This window comes from Pyxicephalus adspersus, chromosome 3, assembly GCF_032062135.1.
Source record: "Pyxicephalus adspersus chromosome 3, UCB_Pads_2.0, whole genome shotgun sequence".
Classification (NCBI taxonomy): domain Eukaryota; kingdom Metazoa; phylum Chordata; class Amphibia; order Anura; family Pyxicephalidae; genus Pyxicephalus; species Pyxicephalus adspersus.
In genome coordinates, this window is record NC_092860.1 from 22,234,684 (window position 1) to 22,261,113 (window position 26,430).

At 38.9% G+C, this 26,430-nt stretch overlaps 1 protein-coding gene across 1 annotated transcript in view; it reads right to left on the minus strand.

The window, feature by feature from the left end:
* Positions 1-291: 291 nt before the first annotated feature.
* Positions 292-26,430, minus strand: part of UBE2O (ubiquitin conjugating enzyme E2 O) — a 44,159-nt gene continuing 18,020 nt past the window's right edge. The window contains exons 2-18 of the mRNA XM_072403866.1: positions 24,553-24,612; positions 23,851-23,961; positions 23,023-23,120; positions 22,855-22,918; positions 21,649-21,792; positions 21,437-21,546; positions 19,835-19,985; positions 18,443-18,900; positions 16,300-16,454; positions 16,110-16,222; positions 14,536-14,664; positions 11,089-11,178; positions 8,660-9,338; positions 7,885-8,021; positions 6,290-6,493; positions 5,421-5,478; positions 292-4,504 (exon numbers count right to left, since the gene is read on the minus strand). Of these exons, the coding sequence (XP_072259967.1) occupies positions 3,801-4,504; positions 5,421-5,478; positions 6,290-6,493; positions 7,885-8,021; positions 8,660-9,338; positions 11,089-11,178; positions 14,536-14,664; positions 16,110-16,222; positions 16,300-16,454; positions 18,443-18,900; positions 19,835-19,985; positions 21,437-21,546; positions 21,649-21,792; positions 22,855-22,918; positions 23,023-23,120; positions 23,851-23,961; positions 24,553-24,612 (3,465 nt within the window). The 3' untranslated portion in view covers positions 292-3,800. The remainder of the gene's footprint in view (positions 4,505-5,420; positions 5,479-6,289; positions 6,494-7,884; positions 8,022-8,659; positions 9,339-11,088; positions 11,179-14,535; positions 14,665-16,109; positions 16,223-16,299; positions 16,455-18,442; positions 18,901-19,834; positions 19,986-21,436; positions 21,547-21,648; positions 21,793-22,854; positions 22,919-23,022; positions 23,121-23,850; positions 23,962-24,552; positions 24,613-26,430) is intronic.

Genomic DNA, 26,430 nt, shown 5'->3' on the forward strand with positions numbered 1-26,430 from the left:
AAAGAAAAAGGCGACCCACATTATTTTAGTACTATGGAATCCTGGGACAAAACTGCTTTGGCTTGTCCTCTAGAGATAGCAGGAGCTGCTGCTTATACTTTTCACCATTTCCCAATGACAGTCTCTTGGGTAATAAGCTAGGTCCAGGGTGATAATGTCCCTTTTAAATTATAGCCATCCTTTATTTTTTTCAGTGTAGATTTTACCCTTGTACATTGTATGCATGTATATATATTTACACATTTAATAATGTGTACTTGTGACATGGAACTTAAGACTCAAGACAATTCCTAAGCAGAGGCATCTTTAATTAAACAATTCTGCATTTTTTTCCCAAACATTAAGTTAGCAAACAAAAAAAAAAAATTGTAAAAAAAAAATCTCACAGCACTATACACACACATCTGAAGCACCAGCACTCAATTTTACAGCATTTTGGTTTAAATTATCCATTGTCAGCAATTAAATACTGTACATCTGTCAAAAGCAGGGTGTATAGGTTAATTCATTCGAATTTTTATCCCCTTCGGCCCTGAGATCAATTTGACCATGTCAAAGATTTGACAATAGGCATCAATGCCAGTAGGAAAAGGTATCCGGTATTGTCTGATAGGTGTGCAATAAATCTACACAGCAGGAACAGAGAAAAGGGTGCTGTGCTGAAGACAAGTTGACACAGGGGAAGTCTTAGAAGAGCTCCACTTAGAACAGGTTTGTATGGAAGGTGATTAGGGAAGTGTAGTGTTTTTTCTTTTATCTCCAGCCCACCTTGGTGGCAGAGGACGCCCTCTATTTGCCCTGCTAACTAGAGGAACCTGCTCAGTGTGCCATTTTGATTTTGGTGTCACTCCATTACCAATATATTTTTCCTGACATTGGAACCAAGAACTACCAATATAAGTGAGCTTCACCAAGGCATCATGCACAACAAGAACACTGGAAAGTGGTCAATAAAGGTGTTGGTATTAAAAAACAGAAAAGCAGGTGGACTGGACTCCGCTGCATTATGTTTTGGTGTCTTTTAAATACAATTTGATAATAAATTTAGGAGCCTGGCTTTAAGTAAAAGTGAAGGCAGAGTCTAAGGGGTAGCAGAAGTGGCTTTTTTGATCAAATAAGTTAAATGTGACTGTGACCTCACTAACTCCCTAGCGTGACAGTACAGTCGAATAGCTGACTCACGTTGTGGCTAAGTGGTCACTACATACTTCTTTTGGGCAGATATTTTCATTCCAATTCCTCTGAAACCTAATAACATGGTGATATGTTGAAAGTTGCTTTTTGCAATAGAAAAGGTGCACCAATCCCCAAAAAGTGGCCAGGCAGCAGGCATTCTATTGTAGAGTGGGAATGAACGAGATTAACATTTCTTCACTAAATGTGGATGTGTATGAACTTCAGTGGAGTGCTGGCGCTGCGGGCACAGTTTTTAAAAGTAAAGGGAAAGTGTTATTGGGCTTTTAGTAGTTACGAATTAGGAAAATTGCCAATGGTTGCATTTATTCTTTATGATCTTATCTTACTGTGCTTCACCTTTCTGACTGTTGGCATTAAATCTCTGCCTCGCTGGTAAAAAGATGGAATTGCTAACATCCGGATATGTGGAGAAGAAAAAACAACTGAGAGGAACAATTGGGAAAACTTTGAGGAGCATATTTTGCAGTTGAACTTTGCTGGTAAGTAAAGCACACCACACCAGATTCCTCAATCACATTCCATCCAAAACATTATTATTACCTAAGGATAGAGTTCTCATTTAAAGGGTTAGTCAACTCAAAACAGATAATTCCCTTTTGAGCAGAGACTAGCAAGCCAAATCAACTACTAGTTCCTAACATATTTTGATGACCCCACTGGAGACTGGAATGTGATGTATCTTGTATATTGGCCAATAAAATCCAGTTCATATTGGGAGTGCATTGCCATGTGTTGCAGACAAAAGAACTCCAGCAAGTTGCCCTCTCCAACAGAGCACCCCCCCCCAAAAAAAGAGATCTGTGCTATTCTACTTATCCCATTTAACAGTATATGTGTATAGAGGTTGTTGTAGGATCTTTGCAATAGGAAGTTGCTTTAAGTCATAATTCTCAATACAAATACAAATAGCAGCTGGGAAACAAAATAAAAAATAAAACTTCAAAAGTATGATTTGTAGTCTGTCCCAACTAATAGGGACAGACTAGAAATTTGTTATTTTTTACAGCTGCTATCTAGACATTGTTAGGAAGCTATGATATAAAAGGGATCAATAAGGAACTTATACATAAATAGTGTTAGATGGGACAGCAAGAAAAAAAGCAGATTCTCCTTAAGGTGGCAATTTGGTCCAATTCAACCTGCTAGCATCTACCCAAAACAGAAACATGTGGCTAAATGGAGCCTCAGGGTGAGAGGGGTTAAAAATGTGGCATAAATAAAAATAAAGCGCATTCTATACATGTATTAAATAACATCACACAGCCTATGTCTAAAAGGCTTATATATTAGTCATGCGCATCGTTTTGCACCTGTTTTGTGTAATCTAGACCCTTAAGTGTTATAGACACAAGGATAATTCAAGAATCATATGGAACAGAGGAATTAGGATTCACAGTTGAAAGGAAAAGAAGGGAATGTAAACATGCCTAAATATAAGGCGGACCATAATAAAAGGCAGGCAAGGATAAAGGACAAACTGGCCTGTGCGGTCTTGATTTTGCATGGCAGTGTTATAATTCATAAATGCAACTACAGACAGTTTGTTTCATGTAGCAATCGTATTGAATCTTTAGCTATGTCATCGGCAGCCATGATGTAGCTTCCGATTCCAAAATATAATAGATTAACGACCTGTGTTCTCTGAAATATTAGACAGAGTAGTGCTCATTGATTAACTTTGAAGACGTAAACATACAGAACGGGCTAATGTGGCAAACTAAGTTTTCAAACAGAAGCATTTAACCATTCACTAACACAGGCAACTTGCCAAATTTTGCCAAGAATAGAATGGTTCATTTAATTAGCTTAATGTTATATTACTGCTACTATATCAATCCTTAAAGAGCGGTTTATTTCTTGGAGGCTTTATTTGGAGTTTATGATTAGCAGTGTGAGAGAACAAAGCTTAGTCACTTTGGTGCCCATGTCTTTACAATGCTTGCAATTGATATAACGAAGGGCAAAGTGATTCTCAATAAGCTTAGACATTCATTCTTACCATCGCTACTACAGGCTCTTTAAGACACACTTGTGATATTAAAATGACATCACCTATTTGGGATGCAAAGAAAACAATGAAGGGTTTTATTCACTGAAGAGTTGCATGCCCACATAACACTTCTTCAGAATAGCTATAACCATTCAAATCTGTCCTGACATTTTGAGTCAAAAGGGCCTAATTTACCAAACAAAATACCCTTAAACAAGGGTTGATACCGAGTGGCTACATTGCTAAGTAAGCGACTCTTGAATGATCAGGGTCTAAAACATTACGCAGAGTTAAGGGATAGTTCATCATGAGCAATAAAAGGATACAATTCTCTGCCCTGTAGCAGCAAGGCAGCTCCAGACGTTATGTCAAGAGCAGATATTCTGGACAGAGAAACTTAATAGAACAGCAGACCATACAACATAATTTCAGCCGTTACTTTTTCAGATTACAATCTTGTTTGGTCTCACAGCGGACACTGTGGTTAAGAAGTCTTTTGTTACCCCAAACTTTTATTTAATTGGCCTCATTAGGCAGTGAAGACGGGGAAACCAGAATGTGTAAGATGTTGAATGTGGAGTAGCGGAGGATTACTCCACAATGCATCCTGTCTTTACAATGGTAATGTCAGTCTGGCCCCACGAGGTTCCAAGATGCCGGCTTCTAGGAGAGCAGCCTTGTATTGCGCTAAAACACCTTGGATGCTTTTGACGAAGCCCTTGGATAAGGGAAACAATGGGTAGCCAATGTCAGGGTATCCTCGTTTGTCAGGCAGGAAACTACGATAGCTCTTCCTGCGTTTCTTTGGTTTCACACTTGGCTGTGCTCCTCCGATTGCCCCTCGTAGTTCCTCAGCAGGGCTACAAGTGTTACTTGAGGCCCCCTTAGCCATGCCTTCAAAGTTAGAACACGGAGGATCCTCTCCAGGTGACAGAGTGGAGGCTCCACACCCAGAATCGTCCAAATCCTTAGAACCCAAGGGAGGTTCTGGTGTAATTTCTTGTTCAGTGGGGCTGTATGGTACAATACAAGGGTGCTCCTGGCCATTGGACAACTCCCCTCCCTTTTCTACAATGGAATTGGTTTCTAGCCAGGTCTCTATCCTGTGAGCTAAACGCCAGCCATTGCTTTGAAAGTGCTCCATGATCTCCTGTTGGAAGACTTCCACAGGCCTCCTTAACAACTGTGTCATAGATTGTACAACTCTGATCAAAGACATCTCATTGTAGCAACGACTATTCTCATAACCTTCTTGAAGACCGCGGTCACTGTCAAAGCCAGCCTCATTGTAATAGGGCTCGTTTACCAGGATAAGGCCTGGAGAGGAAAGAAAACACACAAAGTTAAAGACATTTATACTGAAAAAGGTGGCAAAGAATAATTATGCAGATAGTAAAGTAAAAATGTCTGACTGACACGCAAGCTCTAGAAAAGTATTGAAATCTATTGATCAGAATTACAGCCATTTTTTTTTCTCACACAGCTCTGTCATGCTTGAAAGGGCAGGGGACCCTAATCTTTCTTTGCTGAAGGTGTCCTTTCACTTGCAGACATCTTTCTTAAGCTACGTACACCCGTCAGATTTTTATCGCCCGATAATCGGCATCGGCCAATTATCGGGCGAAAATCTGCTGTGTGTACAGTCGGTGTCGACGACAGCCGATCCTAATGAAAGGGAAGGGGAGAGCGCGCAGCAGGGTGCCGCTCCGTCGCTCTCCCCCCTCCCCTCTCCATAGAGCATGAACGGTGCTGTATGTACAGCACCTCCCCTCTCCATAGAGCATGAACGGTGCTGTATGTACAGCATCGTTCATGCATCGTGCACACCCTTGTCATTGGAAAGGATCGTGAAAGATCCTTTCCAACGACAAAAATTGGCAGTGTGTACGCAGCTTTACTCCAACCCTGTGACTGGACAATAAAAGGAGAAGCAGTAAATTGATGACCTAATTTCTCTGCCACTTTGCTCTCAAGTACATTTGATTGTTTTTTTTCTGATACTGTACATATCTTCTCATTGGCTGTACAGTGACTGCAAGGGGCTGTTCAATTCAAGTACCTACACTACTTTTTACATTTTAAAAACTATGTTTCAATATGTAGTAACATTTAAAGAAGTGCATTATATTTGTTTCTGCCTGGAGTTCAGCTTTATTAACAATGTGGCATAATGTCTGACACTTCCTGCAAAAAATAAAGAAAACAGTAAAAAGTGTGGAAAAAGTGGACTCACCTTGTATGGATATTAGTACCTGGAGAAGACTTGATTTGCTTGTCCATCTCTCAGTTCCCTAAGGATAGAAAAATAAAAATAATAATTCAGATGTATATAAAAGGTGAATAGAAAAGATAAAGAATAGGCTAATAACAAAGAATGGTCAAAAAATTCCACAAGTACAATATATGATAAGATGAGCATAGGATTTACCTTCCCTATGTATATCAGGATATTATACATTTACCACTACCAGCTATAAGGTAGAAAGCTCTAAAACAGGAATATTATTATTACTAATTAATAATAATAAAAATAATAATAATAAATAGCAGAAAAGATCAAAGCTAAATGACTCAAGGGACACTCTCACGTCCCTCTTAGGCTATGTACACATTTCAGATGATTTGTGCCCGACGTGGTCAGGCTCATCGCGGGGGCGAAAATCTGACATCTGCACAAAGATCATCTGACATCGTTCATAGATCCATAGATAACCTCTGTACAAGTCAAATATATACGAACAAGAGAAAACTAAAGTTCACCCTCTTTCAGTTCTATGGTTTTGTATATCAGGACTGACAGACTGTATCAAAAGAATGAAAAATAGACAGAAACAATTACTTCAAGTAGCTGCTGCTAAACACGGTTCTACAAGCTATGTTTTCATAGATTAATTTTTGATTTTATGCTATTGTGTTATTTTGCTATTGTATTTGTACATTTGAAGGGAGATTTATTAACATAAAACATAGAATTCTTTTTCTCATAACCATACATGCATAATAAATGCTAAATGTAATACAAACCAAATTAAAAAAAAACAGTAGGGCTTTCCCTTTAATCAGACAGATAAATGGAAGTATAACACATATGCAAGTAATTACCTTTCCTATCCAAGTGCCCAGCAGACTGACACAAACCTTCCCATTGTCATACAGGTTTGGGTTGAGCCTCCCACTACACTGAGAAAGGTAGCGGAAGAGCGGAGGCACAGCTGGGTAGATATTGGGTAGTTGGATATCAAACAGAAATAAGCCATCCTCATATGGGGTACGTGTGGGTCCTTTTATAAAGGCTGAGAAGAGGTCCTAAAGGACAAGAAAAAGAACAGAGTGCTTTTTCATTATTAGCTTTACACAGAGTAAACCAGCACACAAAGACAAACAAGGATAAGATATTTACCAAGCCATGCAGATAATGCACATGAATAAACATAATTCTAGTGGTTTTGTGGAAATCTGAAAGCATTTTGTTATAGGTATATCGCCATGGATTTATTGAACAGTGCAATGTGCTTGGGCCAGTGTTACTTTAGCTCAGGTGCATTAGATGTTAAACTTGTACTTAAATAAATAGGATACTGAGAGATTCAGGTGAGATACAAGGAAATTGTTTGCTTTTATGCATCTGAAGCAATTTTTTTTAATTATTATTTTAGGGGTAAAATTACTGCTATACATAGATCTTCCACAATAACACAAACTGTTAATTGGCTTAGTTAAACCCCTGGCGTTCCAATTCAGTCCAAATTTCCATGCAAAAATTGTTGCATCGAAATTTGTTTTACATTGTAGGCTATAATTTTTAGGCATAACTCACCGAAATATGTCCAATATATATATATAATTATATATATATATATTATATGAAAATTTCTTTGTATTGGACTCAATACAGCTATTTTGTATTGAATCCAATACAAAATTATTTGAATTTCCCGCTGATCCGCCCGCCTGTATTGACGTCACCAGGAAACCCCGGAGAATGTCTCTACATTGCGTGGCTGGAGATCAAAGACGGACGTGTCCCCAGGACCTGCGGGGACCAACAGGACGACAGAGCAAGGTAAGTGGGGTTTTTGTTTAGGTTAAAGCTACCCCGAGTGTGACTCGGGATTACCGCTATTTGAAGGTAAAATCCACCCCAAGTCACACTCGGGAATACCGCTAGGGGGTTAAAGAAATACAACAGGTACACATGAAGGTAAGTAGTGCGCCAGCGGTCTAATGGCTTATAAGTGCAACAGTTAGCATTTCATGTGTAGAGGCATTCATGATCTTTCCACATTGCAGTAAAAGGGGCCAATTGCCAAACCGAGTGCAATCATATGGTGGGGGTGAGTTTTAAGTATTGGGTCAAAACAGTGATTTTGTTCCGAGAAACACGTCAAAATATCATAAGCCTATCTATTGACCCTGTTAAAACCTTTGATGATGTATATAAAGGGATGTGGCATATTCAAAACTAATTTGGAAACTAGGAGGAACAGTCCTTAACCTACTAATGACAGGAGGATATTGAATGACAAGATAGGTTTGAAAGTTTTTTTTGCAGTAGTTCTGTTGCTTTCCCACTTCAAAACTTTAAAGGAAAAATGCCACAAATTTTGATTCATAAATAATACATCAATTTCCAGAAAAGTGAGGCATGTAAGCAAGAACAAGTTGAGAATAAGGGTACTGGAAAAACAAAGACTCACCATCCTGTCTTCAAAGGTTTTCACCATTATACCATCTGGAAGGGATGTGGCAAGAAGAGCCATCTCCTTACGCACAGTGCTAAAGAACTTCTTAGCTTCAGGGGCCTGGAACTCCAGTTTTTTAAAACTATGACTCTCTAGAAAAAGCAAAAAAACATAAACTAGATACTGAGGTTTTCCTATACAAAAATATAGGCCCCTATATAAACACTAGAACTCTTCAAGTCACAGTTCAAGCAAACATTACCAGGAAGTAATCTCAGCAAGTAGTATATCTATGTGTGTGTGTGATGGTGGTAATACAACTGCTGAGGAGCATTTGTGGCAATTATAGCAACACAACCAATATAAAAAAATTAATTATTAATTCCATACACTGATTTTGTCACTGAACAAGACTCAATGAAGAGCCTCCTAAAACTTGCAGGCTTTGTGTAAGACAGAGGAAGAAAGAAAAGAAATGAAAACTTCAAAATCTGCACCTTTACCAAGTGACAATAGTATAAAAATAGTGCTTTTTGTATTCTAAAAGGTTCCCTTAAAAGTTATGCACATCTCTGCAATACTTGAATACATATCCATGTTTCATTGCTTTGTAGACCCTACAAATACAGAAATATTTTACTTGGCTGAAATGCACTCCTGATTTCTTATAGTAGGCTTACAACACCCGCTGAGGGGTGTCACTTGTGTTCCATTGTCATTTTCACATGTTAGACAGGATCAACATATGATCACCAGCATTAAACAGCAAGCAACAAAAACAGACTCTTACCTGGTGCACTCTCCAGTACAGAGAAAACCTCTCCTTTGGCACTAGTGAATATGACTCCAGGTTTGCCACCACACTGCTGGCACAGGACAGGAGTGTCACTTGGCCATTCAGAACGGACAGGTGTCTGTGCTTCCGCCTTTTCCTCTTTCTCAGCTTCTGAAGCAGACTCCATTTTTTCTTCCTCGGCAATGGCCACATTATCGAGAGTCTTCTTAAGATTTTCTTGCAGTTTCTTGATATCATCCAGGAATTTCTTTTCTCTTGTGAATTTTTCTGGCTCAGCAATGGGTGATGTTGGGGAACCAGTCAGAAGCTGCTCTACGGTCATGTTTTTCAGGCTCTCAAGAATCTTAATAGCCTCCTTAAGTTCTTTAAAACTCGTAACAATCCCTTCTTTTTCATTTACTTTGGGCACTGGGACTGGAAGCCCACCTGCAGAAGTACCTGGATGCGCTTCTTCTACTTCTGCTTGTGGCATGGACTCCGATGTGTCAGCCGCATTCGGTGTTTGCTCCATTACCTCTACCCCTAAGCGTGAGTTTTCATCCTCTGTTATACCATTGTCTGTCTCCCAACTGTCACTATCATCTTCCCACTCATCAGAGGAGGCACCACTGGAGCTGCTATCCACAGAGTCATAGAAGGACTCCTCTAGCTCTGACTCCACATTATACAAATGCTGGCGAGGAACATAAAGAAAATCAGGAATGAACTTTCAGTGTGATCTACTAGATAAAGTTCATCTAACTCTTTAAGCTGTAGGATAAGAGGAAAGGTTAGAACCCTGTCTGGCTTTTATTTGTCTTTGTCCCCGATAGGGAAATTTCACTTCCTCATTGTCCAGAACAAAAAGGGCAAATCTTCTACTTCAGACATCTATCTCTATGTAAACTGCCTAAAGGCCATGTTATATGGCTGGCATGATACGATATCCATATTATTTTACATGCTGCCAGTGATATACTGCCAAAAACAGAGTTGTGGGAAAGCATATCCACATTCACCTCTGAATGATGCTGAATCACAACCCTGGTGAGAGGGTCAAAGTCACTGACTGGTAACACGGAAGTCTTAGGAATATCAACACTGGTAACAAATCGCTAACGTCAAGATTACCTGTCTGATGGGCTCTAAAAAGGATTTTCCACTATCTGTTGTTTTGTTGAATATTAGTTACAGGAATTTAAAGGAAATTTTCTCACCCAGTGTTCCAAGCTATGCTGCAGTTTAGTTATAATCCTTATTTTAATTAAGCAGTTTTTTGACCCTATATAGAAGTAAAAGAATGAAAAAAAACTCATCATCTAGTCTCCAATTTGGTGGATATCTAAAATGCTGAAAATTTTTCCACGGTATCTTTGAGATTAAGACAACAAGATAGATGGCAGCATTTGTTCTCAATGAAACAGAGAATGCTTTGGAGAAAAATTAGGACCCTTTTGAATAACACACTATTTTTCAGAATTTCTCTCATTCTTCATTCTAGAAATGTGGCGTTGGAAACATATGAAGTCTCAGCAGACCATAACTAGCCCTGAATTATAAATCAAACACACCGATGTTGTGATATTTGGTTTTGTCACTTTGGTTTCAGTGACCTGTGGCCATAGGGGGTTAAGCCATAAAAGGTAATATGTTGTTCTTTAACAATGGTATATTTTCTAACAAGATAAACTAAACAGATTCTGCTGGTGCATCAGCAGAGTATCAGCAAGTAATATGCAGCCATTACAGCACCAGAATTGATCGGCACTACAATTTTATCCCCAGGTGAGCTGCTTCCTAAGAAATTCTTAAATTCCCTTCAGCCATAAACACCAAAATTCCTGCTCAGTTGATGGATCTTTCTATCCTTCTTTTCATTTCAACTGTTTTTATGAGAGCAGAAAAAAAAAATAAAAAGACCTTTTCTGAGCTCTACACATAATAAAACAAATAAGTGGCAAGGCTAAGGGTGCTCATGTATTTGCATTATCTATACATAGCTTTACAAGCTCACACTCATCTCACACACCTTGAGACCTCTACTTGGAAGGCAACTCAGCTCTGGAATCACTACTAGAATAGGGAACAGGGTGAGTTAAGGTTATTTGGACAACACTACCCCTTCTGCACTAAAATCAAAAGAGTGGTCAGCCCTAGTCAAGTTTTGCTGAAGTAAAGTAAGGGTCATTCAATACAAGTACAGCATCATTGTGAACAAATGTTGTCTCTAGTTAAACTGGCATCATGAGACAAGCTAATCATTAACCAATAATATACCTGAAGTTAGAACAGCCACCTGCTTGAACAACTTAGAACAATGCCCCTTCATTTTTATTTTTTTTTAGAATATATAGTTCTAACTGGAAAGACTGTTCCTAGCAAAAAACATTTTATCATATCACACAAACTGCATAAAGAAATAACCATTTACATAACATTTTTACCTGGGGAAGGACAATGGACCTGGTGTTGTCAGCCCAAATGACTTCAACCTTGCTGTTGACGTCTACACGAGCCACTTGTCCTACCGACGGCTGGAAGTCATTGACAACAGAAAGAAAGATTGCAAGGAATAAGTCTTTTGTGTCAATATTTTAAAAAAAGCAGTTTTAAAAACTAAATTTTAGACAGTCCGAATATTTTTTGTTGTGTGCATATGTGAGTCCCGCTCTTAAAGGAGAAATCTATTCACTTACATTTCAACTAAAAGCTGTATTTTTGGGGGGTTCACCATTCCCATTATAAGAGCTTTTGATGGTGAGAGGGAACACAACTTATTTATGAAAACAGAATTTTATTGGCCCACCAGATCAACAGATCAGAAAAGTTTGTAAATGATAACCTTGCAATGGCACTCAAGTCACATGATTTTTACAGTATTACCTTCCCTCTGTGTACCCATAGGGGACACTCCTTGTATGTTTTGGCTTGGATGATTGATTCACCCCTGGACATACAACTTGAAAATTTCAATTAGGGGCAGCCCAATAGGTGCAAATTACAGCCGCAATGTCTTTTTAGCCATTTCTTAGTGCCCTAGGATTCTTTTACTATATATAATGAATGCTTACATGTAAAATGATTGGGGAAAAAGGGTATTTTAGGGTACCTTAAAAAAATAATATTATGCAAAAATCTTTCTCATCTTTTTTTTTAATGTCGATGTTAAGGGAGTCAGGAGAACCCAAAGCAATGAAAACTTTCCCCTCCACGTACCTTACTAGGGCTCAAAGTTTACAATAATTGGTAAAGTACACAGCAAGGAACCTTTCCGACTGGTTGCCTGTAGAGACAGAAATTCTCCTCACTGTGTAATTCCCTATTGTGGAATTCTCTCTGCACCGCACATCACTATGGTGCCAAAAGAGAACAGGGGGAAAAAGCTTTGCCAGTATAGATGATGACATCAAGGTAAAGAAGAAGTAAGAAAACTTCTGAAGAATACAAAATGTAAAACATTGCTTTCTGTGGTTTTATTATTTTTGTATTTTTTGGTTGAAGTTCCTCCTTTACCCAACCACTATACAAGGGGGTTCTGAGAAGTTCCTGGCTTTGCACCGTTCTAGATGAAATAGAAAAATGAGTGTGGGGGCATATGACAGCCTAATATCTTAGTATGTAACTGGGCAAATATCAGGTCTTTGCGATTCTTAAAACTGTTTTTTCTTTTAGTGAGAAGCTGTGATGGCAGAGGCACAAGCAAGCTTCACGTTGTTGGAGTTATGGGCCGTCATGAAGTTTTTGTTTCTCTAGGGAAAAATCTGCAAAGGACATTCACACTAAGATATCACAAACACTGGGGGAGAAGTGTCCTTCCTACAGCACTGTCAAAACCTGAATATCTCGTTTCAAGACTGGGCATTTTACCGTTGAAGATGAGCCCCGCAGTGGGCGCCCTCCAACCTCAACTGACCCGGCAACTCTCCATGAGCTGATTATTGAGGACCGGTGAATATCCGCAAAAAAGATAGCCCAGATACTTGACATCTCACGTAAGTGTGTTGGGTTTGTTATCACCACTATCCGAGACATGCACAAGCATTCAGCGAAGTGGGTGCCGAAATGTTTGAACAGTGATCAGAAGAAGGAACGTGTTGAAGCATCCAAAGCCGTTTTGGCCCATTTTGAAGCTGCACAGGACTTTTTGGCTAGGTTAGTCACTGAGGATGAAACCTGGCTCCACATCTATGATCCTGAAACCAAGGAACAGTCAAAAGAATGGTCCCCACGGCTGAAGAAGTTCCGAACCCAGAAATCGGCCAAAAAAGTCATGACGTTCGTTTTCTGGGACAAAGAGAGTATTCTGTTGGTGGACTACCTACCGGTACTTCAGGGCTCTAGTATCACCGGACAGTATTATGCTAACCTCCTGGAACAGCTGAAGGAGGCAATTAACACCATGGAAAGTTGGCCAAAGGGATCCTTTTTTAGCATGACAATACACCTGCCCACACGTTCAACGTTGTGGCTGCCAAACTAAACACCCTGGGTTTCCAATTGGTGCACCATCCCCCCTACTCACCTGACCTAGCCCCTTCGGACTATTATCTGTTCCCAAATTTGAAGGAACACCTGAAGGGGCAACGTTTTGGGGACATTTCTGACGTCAAAGATGCTGCTGAGAGCTGCTTTGCGGCCCAACCAATGGACTTTTATTTGAACAGTCTAGAAAAGCTGCAACTACACTGTACCAAATGCATCAGTCTCGGGGGATTATGTTGAATAAATGTGTTATTTCATAACTCTGGCCCTCTTTTTTCTGGGCAAAGCCAGGAACTTCTCAGCACCCCCTCTTATCTTAATATGGCAAGAGCACAGATGATTGTGCAGTAAATGAACTGACTGCCAATAACAAGCATTCAGCTATTTTGCATCTTCCCACCAACAGGCCACCTGCAGTAGGCCACAATACTAGACGGGGAAGCTTTATTATTTCACAGAAACAAATGCCGGAAATGATTTAAAAAAAAAAAAATTCGCCTCCACTGTGCGAATAAACACAGGCTGGGTCATCCTACTTTATACTTTTTGTCTTTTATGGTATTTGTTTTCTGTAATAAAATACCCATTGGATATCAGAGCCAGGTGCAAGCATGGTGATCCATATTCAGATTATACACATATGTAATTGAATGATTCCTCATAGGACACATCTGTACAGACTGATAAGAAAATTTGCTACAGTATTTTTATCTAATGGACACTTACAGCCCTGGTTGCACTCATCACTGCCCTGGCCAAGTAACCATCATAAATCACACAATACAACATTTTACATGACAGGTTTTATTAAGCCCAACCACTGAATAAAGGGGATCAGCTTCATAGGCAACATGGCCAGTTTTTATTTTAGATACAATCAATGAAGAATTCACAGATTGTTGTTCCCTCCCACATTGACCAGTATGTAAAACAGGAACAAAAATTGTGTATATTTATAGAGAACTGAAACTGGTAAAGTCAGAAAGTTCAGTTTACTGAACCTTTATGTAATTCTTGCTAACAGAATCTAAGTTTGTCGTACATACATGCAGACTGAAGAAGCGGAATTGTGCGAAATGCGTTCCTTGTCTCATGATGATGGATTTGCAGTCTGCTTCATAGTTAAAATAGAGGTTTTCCCTGACTTCCTATTACTGCTAAAATTCTTGCCTGGTTTAAAAATGCTTTCTGCAGATCGATGCACAAGTTGGGAGATAAAACTGTATCAACATCCTAGAAGATATGAGCATTAGCAATAGCGGTGGAGCTGTAGGATGCCATATTTTCCCCCATATACTTATTTTCCTATTCAGTTGTAGGGAACTGTAGCTAGCCTCGACTTTGTATAGGCTTTAGTAATAACATACAGCAATAGACTGCACCTAGCTTCATAGAAACAAGATGGATACCTGGGTACCGTCTGGAAGAAAGTCAGCCTCTGAGCCCCCAATACGTATCACAATGTCAGTAGCTCGGAAACGGAAATCTGGATGATCAGCAATGTCGTATACACTGACATCTTCTTCTTCCCCCACAACCTGTAAAGCCAATAGGTCAGATGGAGATTAAGGCAAGCTACTATAAAACACACAAATACATATGTATGATTTGTTTAACTAGCCCAGGATTATGTAATTATGTACAGCTAGTCTTAGGAAATAAATAATACATTCATATGCAAAGCCAGGTCCAACAAATCTCTGCAGGAAACTAATACAACCAGAACTAGGACTTGCCTTATTTAACCCGTGACTGGATAATGAAAGAGTTATAGCACACAGGAAATGATTCTCAAACGCCCAACAGATACAATACACTAAGAAAACTACAGGGTTTTAATATTCACAGCCATTTAAAATTTTAAAAAATAGGTATGTATTTTTAGCTTTAAATGGACACTTTATTAGGAGAATAAGAAGGCAATGTCAAAATATTTGTGAAAAATCTGGTTGTGTGGCTGTCATGCTGATCTAACAGTTCAGTGCTGGAGTCACTAATCTGGAACAAGGATCAGGAGTTCTACCTTCTCTGTGACTCTGCTGATCAGCATGCTTAAACATTGCTGGCGTAATAAGATCAGTGGCAGTCAAGCTACTAACATTTTCAAAAGGACATCAGTCCTCCTTTAGTATAGGGCTTTCTTTGAGATATCTGATATACACAAAATACTCCTATTGAACGTGACAAAACTGCACGGTTAACAAAACAGTAAATATACTTTTCTTTTTCAATTCTGCCACAAACCTGAAGTAATCAAAAATGTATCAGCAGGGGATACATTAGGTAAAAAGTACTTGTCATAATAATGAAGAGGTCTGGAGGTAGAAGCAGCAGAAGACTCCTAATCTCTACTTTTTTTTTTGTAAGAGTTGACCTTAGGCTGTATCCTCCAAGCTTCTAAACATACCTATTGGTCCCAGGATCTGTCAAACAACCTAACTGATCAATGTTATCCAATAAAAGGCCAGAGAGTGTGGCTCACCTTTTTCAGAAAAACCTAGATATGCTAGTTTAACCTTAAATGCTTTTATGTAATGGCACACATTTTACTGAGAATAACCTTTGCTTTTGCATATTTTTCATTTTTTTGCCAAGTTTCAATAGCCAACATTTTCAAAAGGCTCACTTTAAGTGGTCAGTCTGCCCCAAGATGACATTATCGTAATGATGGAGATTCTGATATCAGAGCCCGGTAATATCATCCCATCTGTCAGATGACAGTGTTTAAACCTAGTGACAGGCCCTTAGGCCTCAAGTACTCCATTATGGGAGGGGATCATATGCTCTCTCATTACTGGGAGCACATGATATTGTAAAGTAATAGCCATAAAAACAGAAGTGAAGGAGAACTCCAAAGATTGCTTAACCCTAAATAGGCAAGGTCTCTTTAGTTGGTAGGTCATTTAAGCCACCAAAACCTAATAGACAAGAAGAATAGCTGTTACTCATAAGCATGTAAGCTGCACAGCCCACCACAAATTACCTCAACATCATTTCCTTCATTATTCATCTTGATCCATTTCACCACACACGTACGCCCTGTATGGTCTCCAGACTGTACCACACCATACACACTTGCATCTTGGAGAGCATGGGCTGTTTATTAATAAGAAAAAAATGTTAACAGTTTGATATTTTTCTTCGAAGAAAAGTGTTTTTCTGCATTCACAAACCTCTTTTATCAACCACGAAATCTCCCGGACAAAACTCATTATTATCCAAATGCTGAATTGGAAGAAGTTCATTGGACCTCATGTTAGTTTCAATAGTTCCATCCTGCCACATAACATCTGCAGTAGTCAATGTAGAAATCACTTCTACTGCCACTCTAAAAAGGAAAGAGACACAAAACATTAGCCATACAGATATCACTGTGGTGTCCTTCAGTAACAAATACTAATAAAAGACTAACAGACTAATAAAAAAATCAAACTAATAAAATGTTGTCTGTAGTATTGATTTTACACATAGGAATGGTATACACACAATTCTTTTGGTTTGAAAGCTGGAGCCGTGCCACACAAAGCTGCATTGCGTACATCTATTAGTCAAAGTCATGGTGGGTGGGCATTTGGCACAGATCAGGTTTAAAGATGAAAACTGCCACTGTCTTCGGACTCCGAAGCCCTGGAACACGCAATTGGGTACCATCCAGGAGCCTACTTTTAGGTTTTGCCATGTGACATTTTTGCTTTACCTCTTTAACGAAGCCTAAAGTAAATCCATTTTTCCCCTATACAGAACAAAGCAATACGTTTATGGACACTTACAGATTTATACACTTGCTTTTTTTTCTACACAAGGAAAATTATAAGCTAACACAGAGCTATGGACTTCCCTGTGCTGCATTGTCACATGGCCAAGTTACATATTCCTCCATTCCCAGTAACACTGGGTATTTTGTTTGGCTCTCTGATCTGAAAAGAGCAGCAGGGGAAGGAAAGTATATGATGCTGGGGTTAGCATATTAAAGCCTGCATCCAAAGCACTGGTTTTAAAAAACAAATCCAGGTAAAGTTATACCGCTAATATTGGATTTAATATTTAATGTGTCATTTCTGCTAGCATTAAGTGAGGCTACAACATACAAAGCTTCTACGCAGCACTTTCTGTAATGAGTAGGATTTACATCATCCTGGGCTTGCCAATCAAGATAGCCCAAAATGATGAACCCAGGAGAAGACAAACACAGCAAAGATAATGGCAATGATGAGGAAGCTCATGGACCTGTAGTATTTGGGGTAAGGCGAGTATAGGAAAACTTTATCATGACTTAAAGAAACAAACAATTACAATAAAAAATCTGCATTTAAAAAAATTGCCATTCTGTTAAGAAATGGAGCAAATACATTTAACCCTATACCACATAATGACAAAGACCAAAATTCCCTCGTTGTGTATTTTCTCATACTTGCAGCTACGGCACTTTGTCCAGTCCTTGCTTAAACATGCCACTAATCCTCTCTCGCTTACAGCTTTTGAAAGCAAATGTGACAAAGACCCTTTGGGTAAAGGTGTTATCTCACTCATTTACTGTTCTTTGCTTTCAGCAGAGGTGAAAGTCCAACCGCTTTATGTGTCTAGATGGGAGGAGGATATTGGCAGATCGTTACGATACTAGAAACAAATTAGAAACAAATTTGGGACACTGCAGCCCACAGTATAGTTCATGTGGGCTTTCATGAGGCAAACTACAAATTGCTCTTAAGATGGTACCTGGTACCAATTTGTGTTTTTCCGAAAATGTGGCGGAACTGGTATCTTATATCATGTCTGGTGGACATGTCCATGTATCAAAAGGTTCTGGACGGGTGTTTATCAACTTGTGTATACACAGTTGGGTAGAAGTATGAGAAAAGACCAGTTTGAAGACTCGGTAATAACTGCATGAAACACCAATTCAATCTCGATTTTCGACAACTGTGTCTATCTCTGGTTTTGGGTCTCCCTCCCCCCTTGCCCACACATCCATCTTTTTTCTTCTCTTGTCCCTTCCTCTTCTTCACTATTCTTTTTTATTTTCTTTTTTTGATTTTTTTTTTTTTGTTCTGAAGCAATTGGTTTTGGGTTCTTGCAATGATGTACACATTTGATAGTTGTATGTTTATAAGCTCTTGACAGGAACTCAGACGGGAGTTGCAATTGCCATTAGTGGCCAACTTGTTCTCTTTGTTCATTTCCCCCACTTTCCTTTATGTTTTTGTTCCCTTGTTAAATAAAAAATGTTCTCTTCTAATAAAAATGATTAAAAACATACAATGTCAAAGGCATACTGCAAGACCAGATAAATGTTTTGGGGTAGCGCCATTTACAAACCTGTCCCCTGGTTTGAACTCCCTGTACACCTTGCTCTTTTTCTTCTTTTTGTGCTTCCTCTTTAGGTTTCGTATGGACAAAGGAATGCTCTTCTTCCGGCCAGCCCCACTGCCGCTTTTTGAGGAGGTGGTCGAGCTAGCAGAAGAAGTCACAGAGCTTGTGTCATCAGTGTCCTCTGCGGCTTCATCATCTGCATCCAGTTCATTGGTTTGAAGCACAAAGTCCTGGAACATCTCCCGGATGTTGCCCAGCAGCTGGTCCTGTGCAGAACACTCCTCAGAGGCTGAAGCCTTTGGCAGTTTCTTCCCATAGGCGGCTTCGTTTTGCTTAGCACCTTTTGTAGATACTTCAGATGCTGGCACATTAGAATGTCTCTTGAGAAGGTCTGCAGGGTTTGGGGGCTCTTGTGTAGATGAGATGATTTTTACAATTTGCTTCTCTCGTAACTTATCTCCTGGCTGCAAGAATAAAAATGTAGAGACAAAAACGTAAGTCTCCTGGCAGTAATTCCATACATTCATACTGGTATGTGGTGTAGACGCCACCCTTGTTTGTGCTCCTTGCCTGTAATTACAGTGCAAATACAGACAAACTGAATATAAACAAAACATCGAAAATAGTCGGGGCTTGTGACAAAAGCTCACAAAATACAGGGAAAACAAGCCAGAGAAATCAGGTTATATTTAAAATCTTTTTTAGAAAAGCAACTTTGTACCAAGCCTAAAATAACTGAATCAAACATTTTTTAGCCAAGTAAATATGAAATTTTGCATACTATTATGTTATCTTCTACTCAGCCAGCAGGTGGCATTTTATGCTCTTTTTTTGGCTACAGTGAATAATAATAAAATACCCGTCCGGTTTTTACTGCCACTGTAGATATAAATACAGAAATGTTACCATGTACTTGGCGCTGGTGATGGATTTAACCAGACATGAAATAAGGACACGGCTATATATACCTAGTGTTTAACTTCTAGAACTGGACACCATAGCAAGGGTGCAGGTCACAAACTACTATATAGTTGGAGGTGCTGAGTATTCTTGCAGACTTGGGAAAGAGTAATGTGACATTGAGTTATTTATGACCCACCATCTAGGAAAACAAACAATGCTAAAATTACAAGATTTCTTTTTAGTACATGTGGCCATTGGGGGTCAGAGATTTGCTCATAGGGTGGGTAACCCTGTCTGTATTAGCGTCCGCCACTACCAGCAGAGTACAACGGGAGTAGAAAATATCTACCAGTAAGAAGGCCTGTTCTAGTGATGACGTAGAGGTGACTTCTCCCAAGTGAAGACACAAATAGTCCTCCCACCCTCAATCTTTAACAAAAACAAAACATTTATAACAGTGGAGATTTTAGCTGGACAATGCCATTAATTGAATACCTTTCTGGTGCTGGGTATTTCTCCCAGGAGGCAGTTCTTCTCCAAGTTCTCATACAAGATTTTGGTGGGCTCCACCATAGTTGGAAAGATGTATAGGCACCTCTCTCCTAGCTGCCTCTGGGTGTGATCAAACGAGCCAAGCCTCTTCACTCTAAGACAAAAGAGCAACAAAGAGCCATTCAGCATGTCTTACCATTCATACAATTGTTTTTTCATATTTTTATTATTGTATTGAAGATAGATGTACACCCCAAGTGAATAAAATTTAGTTTGCTAAAGTGCTATATATCAATTATAATTTTGTAAATCAAAAAGGAGTGTTCTCTAACAACCAACACCCAATGGGAAAGCTCCCTGACATTTACTTTACCAACATCTTGGTATGCAGGGCACTGCCATTGGCTGCTGTTTGTTAGGGAGCACTCATAACCTAATAACATTATTATAAAGTGCAGGAGGGTGGTTAAGAGAGACCTTGATTGAACAATGATTGGGCATTCCCAAAGTTCAAATGGCATACAGATCAATAGGAACCTTTTAACTGTAATATGTTTTTGTTATTTCTTGTCCAAACAACTAATCTATTAAAACGGTATGCTAGTGTATATCTGCCTTAAGCCTTCACAGAGGCATTCACCCTGTCTGTGCTTGGTAACAATAAAAATATATACAAGCTGCTGAACCACAGGGAACATTAATAAAGCCAACAAACTACAAACATGCTGTTAGGATTACATGGGAGATAGCTAACTCAAGGGCCTTGGGGCCTACAATCACAAACATCGGTCTAGAGTGACCCTTTGGGTTAAGCCTGTGGAGCAGGTTGGCCAAGATTCCTCCATTTGTCAGCCTATCAAGGAAGTATGCTTGGCTATTGGCAAGCTGCTTATTGCCAATAAAGTTTTAACCAGAATAGTTTGTAATAAAGGACTAATAAATTCCCACATAAAAAAGGTATGTTTAGCAGAGAGTTGCCAGAAAAAGTAGAGGTGTTCTCATATTTCTTGGTCACATTATACAAGATTGTACATTAAAGGGATTAGAAGACAGAAAAAAGAAAACACTAGAGAAATAAAGGTGATACAATGGGGAAAAAAGACTGATTCACTTTCACTTTATGCCTCAGCATTTTTTGACGCAACATTTTAATCTAAATAGCCCTCTGGAAGGGACAGTATGGAAAAAAAAAATATACACAGACCCACTTCAAAGAGATACATACACTACAGCAGCTACATGCAACTACATGTTGCAGAGATTATCTTAGCAAGGATAGTGCCAGGGAACCTAGTCGTGCACATTCTTGTCAAAAAAGATGTATTTGCAGTTGGTATCCAATATGAAAGGCAATGCCAACACAGGGGTGCACAGGGCCAGCTTCTCAGTGCCTGCCACATCTCATACCAATGTCAATAAAAGGCATGAGGAGGTGAAAGCTTCTATGTTCGCCTAAGGCAGAATCCTGCCTTAATCAGTCTATGGACATGTGGCTGCAAACGTGAGTGATTACCATATTTAATGAACTATTAAAAATCGGAGAATGAGAAGAAAAGATGAATTGCTAGCGCTGATATTACCAAACCTAAATATCAACATACTCACTTGTTCAAGTTCTCCTGGGTTATAACAGATGACGGTGGGTCCACAGAGTCTGTGCCCCCTAGACAAAAGCTTTTTGTAATCCATGTTACTCTTAGCTCTGTTACTTGTACCTGAATAGAATAAAGGATATAGTGAGGAGACAAAAATAGGGTAAATGAGAATGCCAGTGGAAGGTATGCTAGGCTGAAGGAAAAAATATTTCTAGCACCCACCTCTTCAACACCCACACGAAATTTGCTTTTGGCACTCAGGACTGGCTTCACTCCAGATAACCACTGGACATTAGTAAAGACTTTAGAAGGACCAATAAGCACTTGGCCAGGATAGAACCCATAAGAGTCGTCAAAAAAAAGACCCTAAAACAACACATGATTTAGAAAATTCTAATAGGAGAAACAAAACAAAAACATTTAAAGAGATTTGAAAACAAGTTAAATAACATTAGTAATTTGCATCAGACATATGCCAATGTTGGCCACATTTGTATTTCAATCTTCTTATTGAAATTTTAACAATTTTCCAAAAAGAGTAAGCAAACAAAACCAACCAAAATGAAAAAAAAACAACAAACATAATATAACATAACATAAAAAACTAAAATCATTTAGGACCCATTGTACGTTTGCCAGGGTTCCCATATAAGATCAAATTTTTCTAAGGTGTGACTAAGAGTATGAGACAGTTTGTCATTGAACATAATCCAATTCAACTTTGAAGTTAAGGGATCCCTAGGAATAGTATCCTTATTCCAAGCTTTAGCCAATGTTATGCGATCCACCAGCAGAAAAAGTTTGGCTTATTTCTTTATATATTTGTGGAGTTGTTGATAGAGCCTATTAAAAGAGCAGCTTCTTGGGATTTTTCAATCTCAATCTGTGTAATTGAGGGGAGAAGAATAAACATTTCTGACCAATAGGTTTGGGCTGCGGGACAAGACCCCCATATGTGCTCCATCGAACCTCTTGCACCACACCCTCAAAAACAGAAGGGACAAGAAGAGGGCTTGTATTTGGCTATTCTCCCTGGGACTTAATACCAGTGTAAGAGCACTTTGTAATTTGCTTCAACCAACAAGGAATTGATGGACACTTTTGACAGGGAATGGGCTAACTGGCTCCACTCCTCCAACTCCCAAGGTTGACCACATTTGAGCAATGAGGTTATAATGCATGGGCACAATTAAGAGACAGTTGTCTCTTTGAAACAGGAAATGACTAAACAAGGACCTTTATGCCAAGATCACATGTTGTTAAGTCAGTAAAAAGCTGTAGAATTAAAAAGAAAACAGAGTTTTAAAAAACATTAAAATGATATAACTTTAGAGGATTTTAGTGGTCAGATTATTAAATTAGGCATATAGAAAAGAAGCAGTTCTATATAAAGACATTATGTCTTTCTCGTATACTCATGTTACCCACCGAGTCACTTGCATGGGGACAAACATCATATAATTTGGAAGCATCTTCTGTGCTCATTGAACATCTGAAGCAAAAGGGGAATAAGAAGAACGCACATTGAATAAACATAAACCAAATATATAGAAAATATACTGTATGTAATGACACTGCTGGAAACTACCATAGTACCTGGCTCCATTTGACAGCTTTAGAATAACTTGGTTCTTGAGATCATAGACCTTTCCCAACCAGCAGTCGAAGGCAATATAATCTCCATACATTATAGGCTGAAGAAAGGGAATACCAAAAATTAGACCTGGGTTCCAGCTTTTTATCTTGTAGAATGCAATGAGTTCAGTCTATTTTAGTCATATGATTAAAATGTGTAATTATCAATGTCCTTTTGTGCAATAGAGATTTTTCAAAACTATGGGTTTAAATTGTAACAGGAATTGCTTGGCGTCACCTTTTGTACACCTATTGTAATTATACAAAGCCACTCCATCTGCCATTGTCTGAAATAATCTATAATTATTTTACACACGATAATGGGCAAATTGCTGATGGTAATAACTTCTAAATTGTACCCATTAGAGCCAAATGTTGGACAGGTATAACAGGCAAAGCTTTGGCATTTCTGGGTGTTGGTAAAGCTTGCTGCCCAGTTCCCCCACACCCATCCCCAGTCTTTTTGACCTAAAGTGTAATCAACAACCTTAAAGAAGGTAAAGTCAAGGGCAAACTTTTTAATTGATAAACCTTTGGATAGAATAACATGATGTATAGATGTATAGCCATGTAGAATTACAGATCCTTTGGTAGGTAAAACCCCTTATATATACTATATTAAGCAGGGTTTAAATGTATTGGTTTTATGGTGTTTTGTTCATACTGCAATACTAAGTTTCATCATTCTTTTTTAAAGTTTGCAGGGTCTTAGTTTGTCTTCAAACAATTAGACAATTGTTGCCCCCTTCTGCAGTTCTCCAGCATGCTGAAGGCTGAGCAACATCTTACCCAAATGTGCTGTAGATCTTTGCTGCTGACTGGATGCAGGAAGCAGTTGGTTCCCACCAGTTTCACCATACAATCTATATTTACATCAATAACGGTGCCACACTGACTGTCCTAGGAGAGAATAACAGTAAATAATGTTAAATATACGTTCCAGCAAATAAAAAATGCATCTGCTGAGTTACAGGATGGGTTTCGTAGGAGAGTATCCAAATCCCACTGCCCTTCTCTGCCACTATTACCAATGAGAAGTTGCGGCCTGTTATCCATGAGGATTCAGTTAGTTAGAAGCCCTGAAGGTACTTTGCCTGAACATTAGCAGGAATCTATAAATCAGCACTTGAGTTGAGTAGAAATAAGACTGACAAAGCTGCTGGCATAGAGCGACCCCTGCTGACTAAGGAAGGAGAAGTACCACAACTTCTACAGCTGCAAGCTATTGAATAGAATCAGGATGAGTGAATGGGTTGGCGAAACAATGCATGCACAAAGCAGACTGAAAAAGAACTTTAATGCATTCTGCAGAGTCTGGTGAAGTAAGCTCAGGTGACATCTCTGGACAGTGAAAAATCTGTTTCTTTTTATATCATTTTCATAAACACCTTTTGGATAAGAACAGTGATTGATGTATGTATCCCTTGACAATTTGGTTTGAGAATGGTGGCCATAAGCACACATAATCCACCACGTGGCACAGTGCGTTACCTTTGTTCCAGCTCGACGTACAACATCTCTGGGCACCAAAGAACGATCCTCTAGCTTGAGCTAAAAGAATAAAGAAAAAGGCAATTAATAAAACACAATAAATGGTAAGTTCAAATATTCTTTCCTAGAATATCAATAAGTCAGGGTAGAAGAACAGTGTTTGTTCTTTTCACCAGAAAAATGTATTGGCTTCTACTCCACCCCACTTGAAAAAAACCAAGCCTTCACACAGAAAATAGCAGCTGCAGATCTACTAGCATAAATCTGTGTTAATGAAGTACTCTGCTGGTAAAAAAATGTTGAATATCATGCATACAGACCACATACAGAGCCTTGTTTATGTAATGCCATAATGACCTAACCCACATTTACATTTAAAATGACTATGTGCAAGTATACTTTAAAAAGTACCTTTCCAATTCCCAATTTGGGAGATCCTCATTTAAAATCTATATGATCAATAGGACCCCCACCCTTCTCATTGAAAGACATCACATAATCCTCACTAACAATGTTATACTTTAGTGGCATGCATGCTCCTCTCTGCCCCACCAATTTATATTGTGTCGCTTCTACACATGTCCCTGGCTCAGTTAAACCGCCACCAATACTCGGAATGTGCACTGCATTCTTTCTAGGCTCAGTTCCAAGTCAATAGACTGATGACACCACCATAGGGAATCTGCAGTTCTGCCCAAAACATCCCGTAAAAAAAAAACTTACCAGTTAAAGTATATCTGAACCCAAAGACAATGTTTATATATTGTAGCCTACTAGTATATAGATATAGTAGTTTTAATTCTTTTCTTGCAGAATTTCAGTGTCCTGAAAACTTTATGTGCACTAAACTGTTCTCATGAAGATGAGTAGAAATGGTAAGGTTTGTAGTTCAGATTAGGAGAACAGCCTAGGGAGATAACGCTGCTCCTCTATAGATACAGCACAAAAAGTGAGGACAGGAAGTGTGGGTATGGTCACAAGGTAAAAAATGGTATGCTGCAAAATCAAGCAGTCTTGTTGTTAAATCCATCTAACACAAATCAGGAGTGAATGATTTAGCACTTCCTCTTACTAGAGGGGGAAAAAAAGAAAGACACAAAGAGTTTCCAGCTCCCACACTCTGTGCTAGGTGTATGAGGAGGAAGAGAGGGGAACTCTCGCATCACAAAGCCCTAAGCACAGGTGGACTGACAAATTGTCTTTAATAAAATAATAAAATGTTGGTATAACATACTGAGAAATTACTGTAGGCTGTTGCACAACAATACAATAGCTCCATATCTTCAAAAAAACTCCATCTAGCTCAATCAACTAGTAGTAGATCTTCTACAGAGAGGTCATGCAAGCCCCAATTTTTAAATACACGCAAAAGACGACTAAAATGTAAAGCTGATCTTTAATGATTGCAGTAGTTTCAGTTGTACAGCTGACACAAGCACGCAGATATCAAGCTTAACACCGGAGCTGAATACTCATGCTGGGTCAGTGGCTCAGAAGGTAATAAAGGCAGAGGATGGGAATGCCAACCAGGCAAGATGTATAGTATAGAAGCAGCCCATCTCTAAATGAAAGGTCTGCTTTAGAATGTTCTGTTAGTTTTATTGCGTGCCCATCACATGTGAGTGATCTCATAACCCGCACTACAGTGTGACAACAGACCAAGTAAATGACACCTAATATATCCTGCAGCAAAGTCACAATCTGAACGAAATAAATTATTACCTTTGTTATTATAAAAAAAAAAATTTAAAAGACTTCTACTTGTTTGGTGTAAATCTGTCTCCTCACTGTCCCGAAATTACATTTTATTTTACATTTCATTTACATATATTTAAACTAGAACAGGTGTTCTTGGAAACTCTTGGGAAAAGCATTAGG